Source organism: Bombus huntii, chromosome 18 (assembly GCF_024542735.1).
Source record: "Bombus huntii isolate Logan2020A chromosome 18, iyBomHunt1.1, whole genome shotgun sequence".
NCBI classification, from domain to species: Eukaryota; Metazoa; Arthropoda; class Insecta; order Hymenoptera; family Apidae; genus Bombus; species Bombus huntii.
The window spans coordinates 292,372-306,427 of record NC_066255.1 but is presented as its reverse complement, the minus strand read 5'-3'; the positions used below and the strand labels follow the sequence as shown (position 1 = coordinate 306,427).

Below are 14,056 nucleotides of genomic sequence, written 5' to 3'. Positions count from 1 at the left end.
ATAGTATCGCAGTCCGGAAAATGACTTCCAGAAGAAACATTAAACGCGCACGCACTTATGTTACACAAATAAAGGACATCGAATGGGTCGAACAAAGGCACAAAAGAATTTGAAGAAAACAACAACTTATTGTCCAAATTGCTCATCGAGGGTAACCAATGCTGTATATTTCCTAGAATTAGGATGTATAGGGATTTGGAGAAACCTGCTTGCCGTGTCCAAACTAATAAAATATCTCGCTTTTGCAATCTCGCGACTCGATCCGCAATAAGGGGTAAAGGATACCGATCCGCGACCGTATTTTCACTTAGTCCTCGAAAATCTACCAATCATCTATCTGAACCATCGTTCGTCTTCACGAGTAACAAAGGGCTCGCGAACTGTGAATTACTAGACCTTATGATTTTTGACTCTAATCAACTCGCTTATTCTCTCACGTACTATTCTCCGTTCTTCCTCGCGAAGTCTATTAGAACTCCTTTGTACGGTGATGTTAGGATCAATTAATTATATTTCTGACTGGCCTGTATTTACGCGAGTACGTAGGAAACCCGTAACGGATGAATCTCTGAACTTTCGTAAAGAAAGATTAATCGACTTTTATCACTACCACGTACCTCATTGTCAACTTCATTAACATCGATCTCGTTTTCAGCGGTTTTATTACGGGCATGAATTATTTTTGTTTTACACATAGCGAGGCCAGTTTGTGTAATAACGTCAAAATCTTGGCTTAAAATTTGACGAGCAATCGCGATATCGTATTTCTAAATAACTATCAGCGAGGACATGAAAAATTTATCTCTAACCACTAACCCTGCAACGGACAAGATTTGAGCGATACGTTTAGTACCAATATCTCTTATTCCTCGCATTACTACCATATCAATCGTTCTTTTGCCAGAAATTCTCAAGACTGCGGATTCTTTAATTAGCGAACACTCGGCTCCGAAATCGGGGTAAGATGGAAACGACTCACCCGGATGGCTTGATCTACCAGTTAGCGCCTCCACTACGTAGAAGTCGATTCGACACTCGGTATTGAAATTATATTCAGGGCACTGCTTTGTAAAGGATTTTCCTCCATAATCAGATTGGTAGCTGCGCACCATGCAGCGGAGTCGAAAAATTGTTAGGTTCCACACTCGATTTTTGCACTAGCGACGGAATTAACTCGCGCACGATGGTCGTAAGCTCTTGCACTGTTGTAACCGGCACTGTATCCCACTTCTGATGTCGGGTTTACATTAGAATTGGGGTTAGGGGCGTGACACGAATCTTCGTTTGGGTTACGCGTTGTCGTTATGCAATAGAGAAGACATTGACTAGTGCAAATACGATTATTATAGAACCGGACAAGTAACCGTGATAGTTAGGTACTCGAGAAACTAATGACAATGATCCTAGGTTCAATAACGAATCCGCGGTCGACGGGATGATAGATGAACGTACTCACAAAATCTAAGTCGGACGCGTAATATTCACTGGTCGTAAAGGGTTACTCCTTTCATCGATGAGATCGCGAGCGAGAATGATTTTCCCGTCCCGATGATGCCACAGAGGAAAACTATATTGGGGTGTGTCTAAGGACACGAGATCATCGGATTCGTCGAGAAAAGCCTTCGTTCAGAAAGTAAGGGAAATTGGCGTTGCTGCTAATTGGTCAATCTCCATATCGGTGGTTAGAAAAAGATGCTAGCCGCCCTCGAGGGAAAGTTGCTAGTGGGAGACGCCGCTCGTTGAAAAATAGGTCTCCCCTATTTTCTCGTGGTTGGGACAAAGACTGTTTGTCTGTTGGTAGGACTTTAGTTGGCTAAATCTTAAGATTTATAACGGGCCCTCGAGCTAGCTGAACATGTACTGCGGAGACGCATCGACATCTGACAATCATCTTGCTCGAAGAATAGGGTCTGCGTGTGGCGAGCTACGGGACAGAGACCGTTGGAATGTTTACTGTCGAGTGTTACAACTATTTCCTTTTTAAGGAGAGCTATAGAATTATTCCATGCCTTTGTTAGACAAAGCGTTCATCCCGTGACCGCGGCTACGTTCGGCAACTGGCTGTCGTCTCGAGCCCAAGCTCATTATCACAATTCTCGAACAATTACAATCGGATTGAATAACTGCAATTGTTTAATTACAGTTATAGTAGACTCTAGGTTACAATGTTGCGGGATTAATCAAAATTCCAAAGACTCCGGTGTTCTTTCATCTCCGACATGTATATGTCGTGTTATCGTTAGGTTTAGGGGCGTGTAACGAATCCTATTCGGACTAGCCATCGTTGTTGTACCACAGAGATTATATTTACTGATATAAATAAGATTTTTACAGAGTTTGACAAATAGCCGTGGTGATTAGACACTCGAGATGTTACAGACAATGTTCTTAGGTTCAATAACGAATCCACGATCAACGGTGTAACTCTTTTAAACGTAGAATATATTTTGATGCACAAAGTAACGTTTGCTGTGACGCTCGGTATAATACTGCACGTAAAAACGGTGTGAAAAGTCTCCAAGGTGATCGCAAGAATAAATGACTGATGGATTCTGTCCTCTCCTTAAGATTGCGTTTGTTCGTAGCATATTGGCCGGGGATACCAACAACATTCCAGCCGCTGTTGCTAGGCAGATCCGCGTAGAGCTGACATTGCTTCTACCCGGGGTTTGATTGTTAATACAACGTGTGTCCCACAATATTGGCACTTCTCTGTTAGGTAAAAACGTTCATCCCGTGACCGTGGCCACGTTCAGCGACCAATTGTGTCACCTCGAGCCTAAGCCCACTGTCACAAATCTCGGACAAACGTAATCTACTATCTATCTAATAATAAAACTACTTCTAAGTTTTATTATTTAAGTACAGCTATAATAAATAGTCTATACTAAAGTATTGGGGATCTTCCCAAAAATTCCAAAAGAAAGGCCCCGATGTTGCTATATCTCCGACATATATATGTCGGGTTTACATTAGAAATAGGGTTGGCGGCGTGAAACGAATTTTCATTTGGATTACACATTGTCGTTATGCAATAGAGAAGACATTGACTGGTGCAAATACGATTATTACAGGACTTGACAAGTAACCGCGGTACTTAGATACTCGAGAAGCTAATGATAATGATCCTAGGTTCAATAACGAATCCGCGGTCAACGGGATAACAGGATGCGCTTTCTTCCAAAACCCAAATCGTACTCGACTTGCTTGGCTACGGTGGAAGTATAACTAAACTAACTCTTTGTTAAAATGTGGAATATCCACCGAGCGTAAAGACACTATGTAGCTCGCTAATGAGACCTCACGAGAGAATGACTTTCCGCCGCGATGAAGATGCAGAGGAAAACTATGATGGGGTGTGTCTAAGGACACGCGATCATCGGATTCGTGGAGAGATGCCCCCGTTCGGAAAGTGAGGAAAATTGACGTTGCTGTTAATTGGTCAATTTCCATGTTGGTGGTTAGAAAAGGATGCTGGCCGTCCTTGAGGGAAGGTTGCTAGCGAGGAGCGTCATTCGTTGAAAAAATATATCTTCCCTATCTTCCCGTAGTGGGGCAAAGACTGTTTGTCTGTTTGAGAGACTTTAGAGAACTAAATCTTTTTGGAGATTTATAACGGGTCCTCGGGCTAGCTGAACGTGTGCCGTGGAGATGCGTTGATATCTGCTGATCGTCTTACCCGAAGAATAGGGTCTGCGTATGGCGAACCACGGGACAGAAACCTTTGAAATGTTTACTATCGAGTGCCGCTACAGCTATTTCTTTTTAAAGAGAGCTATACTATTACCCCATACCTTTGTTAGACAAAACGTTTATCCCGTGATCGCGGCTACGTTCGGCGACTGGTTGTCGCCTCGAGCCTAAGCTCAATATCACAAATCTCGAACAAATACAATCGGATTGTATGACGGCAATTGCTTAATGACGGCTATGATTAGAATCTAGATTATAATGTTAGGGGATTTTCCCAAAGTTCCAAAGGGAAGGTTTCGGTGTCCTTTTATTTCCGACACGGCCATCCTGACTATCACACGTCCTCCGGTGTATTTAAAATATTGGGTTTTCCCAACATTAGACTCAATATAACTGACATTATTTAAAATTTAACCAAATGTCCAAATCAGCCAAGGGTCCCATTCAACAACAAAAATTTCGATCGTATGCTCAATAACAAAGTAAAAGAAAACAAAAATCAGTAACGTTATGATTAGTATTCAAAGTGCCAGTTGCATTCTGTGAATTATCAGTCAGACTGTAATGACATGACAGATGATTTTCAATTTCGTACATGGATGAATCTCAATTTGTGGAATCGTATTACCACACTGGACGTGTCGTGCAAACGCTGAATGCCACACTGGACGTATTGCGAAAGCGCTGGAAGTCACGCCGGGCATATTGCGAAAGTGCCGGATGTTATTGCGTTGCGAAGACACTGAATGTTAGAACATTGTCGCACCAAGCGTGTGTGAAGGCACTATGTTTAATCTTATGGCCATAATGTTAATGATCCTCTGAGATCGGTGTACTCATATCGTCATTGGCATTACCATTGTCATCACACTACAGACATCCAACTCAGCAGGAATGATACTATCTGGCATTTTCCTCAATTTATCATGGCTGTATTTGTATGATCGTTTACCATCCAATGTTTTTTAAAAACATACCTATCTCCTTCCAAAATCTCTGCTATTACAAATGGATCCCTGAATTTTGGATCTAATTTTGTTTGATTTCTTTCCTCATTCTTACGTAATATAAAATCACTAAGATATCTTTATCATATTTAGCGCTAGTCTCTATATTCTTTATTGCCTGCTGTCTTGCATCGGAGATATCTACTTCTCTTTCTTCGATATTATCGAGTATCAACGAGTCGTAAGGTCTTTGCTGTTCTACCGATTCATAGTTCCAATGGACTCGATTTAGTCACGCGGTTGGTGGAGCAATTCAAAGCCAATCGTATTTCGCCAATCGCGTCTAGCTACGATCGCCCGGTCGTTTCTATGATTGTGAACATAATTTTCAACGTACCCATAATACGCTTTACCTGTCCGTGGGCCCTACTCGCACCGGTTGCTATCAAGTGGAGTTTAATTTGTTTTTCATGACAGAAATCTTGAAACTCGTTACCCGTAGGACACCTCTTTGATCCGCTATTATCCGGCAAGGACTGCCGAATAAAAATATAGTACTTAAGTGCTTTAACGGTACTAAGGAAATCTACTTTACGAGTATGATGCAGATATGCGAATTTAGTGAAGACGTCGACCAAAACAATGACATATTCTTTCGAACCACTTTTACCGCTTAGTTTGCCCGTTTCGTCCATGTGAACTGTATGCCAAGGTATGCTGGTCTTAGGTATAGGATGTAATTCAGCTTGTATTTTATCTGAATGTGTCTTGAAAACCTGACTAGCATGACAGTTCTCTACGAATTTACGAACATATTTCGCCATTCCTTCGAACCAGTGATACTCGTACAGCTTCTCCAGCGTTTTATCCCATCCTAAGTGCATAATGGACTGGTGCACGTGACTTATAACGGACCACCTAAGACCTCGCGGGACAATGGGCAAGCAGAGAGTTCTTCCTTTTCTCTGTATTTTAAGATGGATGGTGCCGGACCGCAACTTATACGTATTCGCGACGTCTTCCGCAAGCTGTTCGTTCTGCAATCTGTTAACGATCTCAGAAATTTGGGGGTCGCGACGTTATTCCGCTAATAGCCAATCTTCGGAGATTTCGGTCAGATTGATTTCCTTCTCTATGACTTCGTTAATCGTACGGTGATCCAAGCCTACGGGATTTCGCGAGAAGAAATCTACGTGGGCCATTCGTTTACCCTCCCGGTACAGAATGTCAAAAGTAAAAGTTTGTAAGTAAGCCCACCACCTGTGAACCCTGTCATTTAAATTTACTTTATTACTGGACGACTATAATAGTGACGAAAATGTTTAGCAGCGTTTACAACTGCCAACGTCTCTAATTCATACAAATGGTAGCTGGATTCCGCAGGACTTAGCTGTGTGACAGTCGTCGGTGCGGGTAAAGAACTCAAGGCTTGTATTTTACCCGGGTTTGGACGGACTTCTCCGTTATGAAGCACACATGCCAGATAGAGTGCCGACGTCTTCAAGAAGGAACATTTAGCGAAATTGTAAGAAAATCCGGCGTTTACGAGGGTGTTCAATACAATGTGTAACCCTTCCAGAGCCTGGTCTATGGAGTTGGCAATAATTAGAACATCGTCCAAATAAACAACAACGTACGAATAAGCGAGGTCGCCTAAGGCCTTGAGAATGGCTCTCTGAAAGACGGATGGTGCATTTTTCAACCCAAACGGCATCGTTACATACTCGTATTGCACGTCGGGGGTAACAAACGCTGTATACTTCGTAGAAGTTGGATGAATAAGAATTTGGTGAAACCCGCTGACCATGTCCAGACAAATAAAGTACCTCGCTTTTTGTAATCTCGCGATTTGATCCGCAATAAGAGGTAGAGGATACCGATCCGCGACCGTATTTTTATTTAACTCTCGGCAATCTACGCATAGTCTTTCTGAGCCATCTTTCTTTTTTACGAGTAATATGGGGCTCGCGAATGGAGAATTATCGGGCCGTATAATTTTTGCTTCAATTAATTTGTTTATCCTCTCACATACGAGTTCTTGCTCTTCCTCGCTAAGTCTATAAGGACTCCTTTGTACAGTGACGTTAGGATCAATTAACCGTATCTCTAACTGACCTGTATTTACGCGAGCACGTGGGAAACCCGTAATGAATGAATCTTTGAATTTTTCAAGAACAGAAATCAATCGGCTTTTATCATCTCCAATAACATCGGTGTCGACCTCATTAATATTGATCTCGTTTTCAGTGGCTTTATTATATGCATTAATTATTTTTGTTCTACTAATAGCGATGCTGTTTTGAGTGATATTTACGTCAAACGCTTGGTTCAAAATTTCGCGACCAATCATTATGTCATATTTTAAATAACTATCAGCATGGACATGAAAAATTATCTCCAATGTAAATCCATTAATACGGACAAAATTTGTGATGTGCATTTAATACAAGTATCTTCTATTCTTCGCATTACTACTGTATTAGTCATTCTTTTACCGGAAAATTTCATGGCCACAGATTCTTTAATCAGCGAACACTCAGCTCCAGAATCGAAGTAAAATGGAAACGACTCACCCAGATGAGTTAATCTACCAATTGAAGCTTCCGTTACGCAGAAGTCGGCCCGACGCTCGTTATTGGAATTATAGCTTCCTTTCGGTGTGCTGCTGTTATTTTCCCCTTTCCGCAACAACGGACAACTAGGCGCAATATGGCACTCTCGACACTTGAAACATGTCACCTTTGATAATGCGGCTGGTCGAATTTCCTCCGGGTTTCGTATGTTCTTCTGCTTCCCAAATTTTATTCTTTTATGGCACTCCGCTATGTTATGTCCGTAGTAACTACATTGGAGGCACTTATTCCGGTAATCAGGAGGCTTATGTCGTTTAGCTTCAGAACTCGCTGATGAGTTGTCTGACGAAGATGCCGGCCTCTTCTTCGCGTAAGAGAGAGCTCTCATTTCATTTAGAAATTGATCCTCAGTCTTGATATCACTGGTAAGTGCTACCCGTTCAATACGCTGATATTGTGAGGCCAATTGAAAAAGGACGGAAGCGTTGATTACCTCAGCCATAATTGAATTTTCCCACCTTCAGGAAGGAATGGAGCAGGAAGGAATGCCAAAAGTTCCCATGGTTTCGTCCTTCAGTGGTTTTTCGTTAATCTTCATTAGCGTTGAGGTTGCTGTTTCTTTGCCACCAAAACGCACAGTAATAAGGTCTTTAAATTCTGACCAGGTAACATCTCTACCAACCAGTACTTGCGTAAGCCATTGTGCTGCAGAACCTTCTAGAGCACAACTTAAAGCAGAAAATAACGCACTGCCTTGTAATGGATTTTCTTTCATGATCAGATTAACAACTGCAACTGGGTCGGAACCCGCGATTTCAGGGTTAAAACGCGGAAGCAATAAATTTTTAGGTTCAGTACTCGGTTTTTGCACTAGCGTCTGAATTAACTCACGCATGATAGTTATATTCTCTTGCATAGTTATAAACGGCACTGATCCCACTTCTGATGTCGTGTGGTCGCTAGACTTAGGGGCGTGTAACGTATTTTTATTAGGACAAGTCATCGTTGTTGTTCAATGGAGATTATATTTATAATTATATGTACAAATGTTGATTTTACTGAGTTTGACAATTAACCTTGGTGATTAGGCACTCTAGATGTTAAAGCCAATGTTCTTAGGTTCAATAACGAATCCACAGGCAATGGGGAAAACTCTTTGTTCAATGGAATATATTTTGATATTCAAAGTGACATTCGGTATCGTTCTAACAGACTGACAAAACGATGTGAGTAAACTCTCCAAGGTGATCACAAGAATAAAAGACTGATATGATCACATTTGTCAATTGCATATTGACCGGGGACATCAACAAAATTCCAGGCGCCGTTACTAGGCAGACCCGCGTAGAGCCGACATTGCTCCTTCCCGGGGCTTGTGTGCTAAGACAGCGTGTGTCCCTCAATATTGGTACTTCTTCTATTAGGTAAAAACGCTCATCCCGTGACCGTGGCTACGTTCGGCGATCCAAGCTCATTATCACAAATCTCGAACAAATACAATGGGATAGAATGACGACAATTGTTTAGTTGCGCCTATGATAGAATCTAGATTACGGTGATAAGGGATTTTCTCCAAGTACCAAAAGGAAGGCTCCGATGTCCTTTCATCTCCGACATATATATAACGCAATACTATATAACGTTATACTATATAAGCGTAATACTGTATAATGTAATACGTTATAACGTTATACTACAGTAGCGGCACTGGACAGCAACCTTCCAACGGTATCTGTCCCGTGGCTCGCTACACAAAGACCCTGTTCTTTCTCTGTACCTTCTTGCACATCAGGTAATCTCCTCCTTGACCGTTGGTATTCTTCCGTATATCCTCGTTTCTGACGTACCATGGGGCATTTACTATTGCTCTAAGAATTTTAGCTTGTATTGTCTCTATTTTGTTTATATGGCTCAATGCTGCTGTCCTCCATAGTGCTATTCCGTACGTCCAGATTGGTTTTATGATCGTTTTGTATATTTTTAATTTATTTTCTATGCTTAATTTGGATTTTCGACTTGTTAGCCAATGCATTTGTCTCCTTGTTGTTTGTATTTTGTCTATTATTGAATCAGTATGCTGTTTCCATGTGAGTTGTGTTTTAGGTGTGCGGCCTGCTACCGAACATCGGCGGGGCGGGAGACGCGGTGCGCCGACTTTACGAGGGCGTCATTCTGTCCCGAGTGATGTACGGGGCCCCGGTATGGGCGGACGACCTGATGGCGAACCGCCGCAGCATCCTGCTCCAGAGGAGGCTACACAGGGTAACCGCCATCAGAATCATTAGGGGATACCGGACAGTGTCTCACGCGTCGGCGACCGCCCTAGCTGCGTCCCCTCCGTGGGAGCTCCGGGCACTAGCGCTCAAAAAGAGATACGCCCACCGGAGAGCATGGCATCCGGGAGAAGATCCGACCGAGCAAGCGGCTCCGAACGACATAGGAACCGCTGAGGAGGACACGTGGGACCGGTGGCGATCCCAGCTGATCAACGAGGGAGGTGAACATCGGGACGCGGAGGCGGTCCTCCCAAACACTGGGCGGCATGGAGAAGCCGCCACAGTCTCCCGCTCACATTCAGAATGACCCAGATGCTCACCGGACACGGCATGTTCGGCGAGTTCCTGAAGAGAATTGGACGGGAGACGACAGACATCTGCCACCACTGCGGAGAGGACAGGGACACGGCGCAGCACACCCTGGAGCTCTGCCCGGCGTGGGAGCTGCCGCGACACTTCCTGCGGCACGCCACAGAAGGAACACTGACCCTCCCAGCGATTATAGAGGCGATGCTGAGAGGGCCACAGGAATACGAGGCCGTCCGCCACTTCTGCGAGCGAGTTATGCTCGCGAAGGAGCGAGCGGAAAGAGAGAGGAAGAAAAACTCTCACCCCTGCAGGATAAGATGATGGAGAAGGATGGCAGTCAGGCGACCTAGAGCCGCCCCACCGCCGTCCCAACAGACCACGCCTGAAGAAGCGCAGCGCTAAGGGCAAGAACCCCCCTAACGCCAACTCAATAGACGGGAGATACTAGTACTGGCTCGAACAAGAGGACGCGAGAAGAGGGTGCAACAGAAGTTAATTCATTGAGGTTCCTGGAGCACCCCCGTCGCACGCGTAGGATGGTCATCCTATCTGCGCACGAGAACTCCAACTACTCCCTATGGAAAGCCACGAAAAAAATAAAGAAGACAATAAAACTGGTCCCAGCAATCAGAAGAGCAGATAACACATGGGTAAGAAGCAACGAAGAGCAAGCTAAAGAATTTTCCAACCACCTTTACAACACATTTACACCACATAATATCAACAACAGCAATCACAATAGTCATACGGACGAGGATGCGCTAACTACTAGTGCACCAACTGACAATCACTACACCATACCCAAAGCAACAGTACAAGAGAATTGAGAAAACAAAAAACAATAAAGCACCAGGGATCGACCTAATTAACGGCAAAATCTTGAAAAACCGTCAAAAGCGATAAGACAAATCACAATAATAGTAAACGCAATACTAAGAATACAATTGTGGCGGATCGGTATCAATAGGACGCAGACAGGTCGAGGCATCAACGCTGCGCAACACCTCCCGGGCGATCCGCTGGTACCAACCGCCAACACTAGAGGGCTACGACGACAACGAGTCTGTCTAACTCGCTAGCGGTCGAATATACGAGCGATTGATACAAATACCACACCTAGCGAGACTCCATCTACGTCTAAGGCAGGGACTACCGGGCATAGCCTTACTGACGAGTCCACCGGTAGTTCCGGGACGAAACGCACAACTCTCTCTTCATCCGCCACACAATACTTTCCAAAAGCTTGGAAACTGGCACAAATCATAATGATACCCAAACCAGACCCTTGTCTGGTCCAATCCATCTGGTCTGGTCCAGTCCTACCGACCAATCTCTCTACTTCCGGTGTTCTCTAAGATACTAGAAAAAATAATCTACAACCGGATAAAACTAATAATAGAGAAGAACCATCTAATACCGGACCACCAATTCGGATTCAGAAACAAACACTCCACAATAGAACAAACGCACAGACTCGTCAATGAAATCCTACAGGCGCTGGAAACAAAACAATACTGCACGGCACTCTTTATGGACATCGAAAAAGCATTCGATAAAATAAACCACACTAGCCTACTACAATCAATCAGGAAACAGTTCCCGGGGCAGATATACCAACTAATCAAATCATACCTAAGCAGCAGAAGTAGCAGCTTCATAGTAAAAATCAAAAACACACACCCGGAAGCTAAAGAAATCAAGGCAGGAGTTCCGCAAGGAAGCGTCCTAGGACCAATTATATACACATTATACACGGCCAACATACCAACAACTAACAATAGCAAAGTACTGACATTCGCGAATGACACAGCTGTACTAGTCAGGCACACTAACCCTGCAACAGCAGTTACATTACTACAAGAACATATCACAAAAATAGAAAAGTGGCTTCAAGCAAAACAAATCAAAGCAAACCCCGAAAAATGCAAACACATCACATTCACACTGCGAAAACAGAAACCACCAAACATTGTACTAAACGGCACACACATAATACAAACAAGGCAAGTCAAATACCTAGAACTCCACTTACATTCACGACTCACGTGGAACAGCATATTAAGGCAACAATAGACAAAATACAGGTGGCAAAGAGACAAATGTACTGGCTAACAAGTCGAAAATCCAAACTAAGCATAGAAAACAAACTAAAAATATATAAAATGGTCATAAAACCAATCTGGACGTACGGAATAGCACTATGGGGAACAGCAGCAATGAGCCATATAACCAAAATAGAGGCAACGCAATCGAAAATACTCAAAACAATAGTAAACGTGCCATTGTACATTAGGAACGAGGACATTCGGAAAGACCTGGGAATACCAACAGTCAAGGAGGAGATTAACAAAAATGCAAGAAGGCACGGAGAAAGAATAGCAACGCACCCAAACCGGCTGGCAGCGGAAACGGTCGACACATCAAGCATAAAAAGAAGATTAAAAAGGAAACACCCAACAGATCTCACAAAGGACATAACCTAACAAACACGATGATGGTACTCCGCTGGGGGTAGCCACCCACATGTTATATTAGTATACCACTATAATATTTTACCAAATGTCCTACTGGACAAATTGTAAAATGTAAATAAATAAATACAAACTTAAAAAAAAAAAATTAGCAACGTGTCATGCCTTTCTCGTGTAACTTTATTCAGCCATCCTAGTTTGTGTCCGCGTTTTATGTTTTCTTGAAACTCTTCTGCTTCTGGTTAGTATTCTCTGCTCTCTGTATTACCTTCGTTAATTTGGCTTTCCATATTGTTGAGGTTTTATCTCGGAATAGAAAGAGCAAACGTGTGGATGAATGTATTGGGTTGGCAACCCAATATTATAGAATTTCTTTATTCAGAAATGTTAGAAATTAGGATTTCCAATGGTTTCTATCCTATGCAACAATTTATTGATAGATGGATTTATTACAATGGATTAAACAGAAAATCGATGATTATTTATTTATTATAATGTAGTATTGTAAATAATTATGATTAGTTTATTAATGATAAATGAATTAAACAGATGTTAATTAAACAGAAAACAATGGTTATTAAACATGAACTAATTGCAACAAACGTATAATAATTAAAACAACTAGATGTTTGATTAATTTAAAGATGTCTAATACAAAAATTGAAATATAATATAACGTAATAGTTAAATAATTAAGAAATATGATAAATACAGGCATGTATGTTTGAGTAACATTTTGTATATAAACTAATTTTTAAGAAATGAACAGGCGCTATATTTTAATTTTTCAGTTTCGACAAAGAAGATAATTCTCTTAACAAATTTTATAGAAATTCAAATCAGAAAATAAAATAAAAAAGTATACAACTTTCTATTAACTTTTGAAATCATTTTAGAAACAATTACAAATGACATATGAGTTATATGAATGAAAATAGTTACATCAGAATCATTATCCACGCTAAAACCTTATTTATTTAGGATCAATTCAAATTTTTCTCATAGAAAAGAAATGACACGTGAAAGTATTTAATGTAAAGAGGTTAATTAAGAATTTTCATGCTATTGACCATTCATTCGCGTACACGTTCGAACGTTTCTTGTGATACGCTCTTCTTATCATTTTATTTACATCATTCTTAAGAATATGAGTAAAACGAACGTAGAAAAAATTAGTTATTGGTATACTACCTGTAGCAGACTGCAGTAAAGTACATAGAAAAATTTAATACAAAGTAAAGAATTATATATATTTACTAAAAGTTTCGCGTATTTTTCTAAATTACAGTCCTGAACTATAAATAATTATCTGTAAATTCAAATTCCAGCCTAAAATAACATTTTTTTTCCAAACTGTCCCTTCTCCAAATCTTATTCATAACATCATTTTACTTACAATAATTTTCCTAACTTATTCAAGCTATTGTCACGTAAAATAACAAAAAAATAACAAAAGAAATTTAAGATGAAAAAATAAAAACACTTGGTTTTTTTCTAACACCTGGTTTACAATTTACTTCCGAGCTCTAGGCGTGACTTTTCAAGATTGACTCTTACGACTCGATTTCCGATCGGATTCGGTTATTTTTCTTTTGTTACCACTCTATATCTCCACTATCCTAGAGTTTGTTAGGCGTCCGCGACGGTTGCCACGCACGCCTTCCTCTCGAACATTCGACGGAAGCACCATTGGAATATTGATGGTTCATTGGGCACTCCGCTTCAGCCATATATATTGTTGCCGAGTGCCGTCACATCTTTATCTCCGGTCTTGAACTGAGCTGGTC

The 14,056-nt window shown here is 41.6% G+C and overlaps 2 protein-coding genes across 2 annotated transcripts in view; one reads left to right on the top strand and one right to left on the bottom strand.

Annotated features, from left to right (window-relative positions):
* LOC126875564 (uncharacterized) overlaps positions 1 to 14,056 on the bottom strand; it is a 92,548-nt gene that overhangs the window by 22,737 nt on the left and 55,755 nt on the right. The gene's annotated exons all lie outside the window — the stretch shown is intronic.
* LOC126875563 (uncharacterized) lies at positions 9,128 to 9,796 on the top strand. Its single transcript, XM_050638514.1, has 2 exons — positions 9,128 to 9,169; positions 9,317 to 9,796. The coding sequence occupies exons 1-2, from the start codon at positions 9,128 to 9,130 to the stop codon at positions 9,794 to 9,796; spliced, it is 522 nt and encodes a 173-aa protein (XP_050494471.1).

Excerpts from the sequence above, each read along its gene's own strand:
- LOC126875563 (XM_050638514.1), top strand. The coding sequence starts at position 9,128 with ATGCTGCTGTCCTCCATAGTGCTATTCCGTACGTCCAGATTG. Across the intron at positions 9,170-9,316 it reads TATTCCGTACGTCCAGATTG|GTGTGCGGCCTGCTACCGAA; the intron begins GTTTTATGATCG and ends GTTGTGTTTTAG.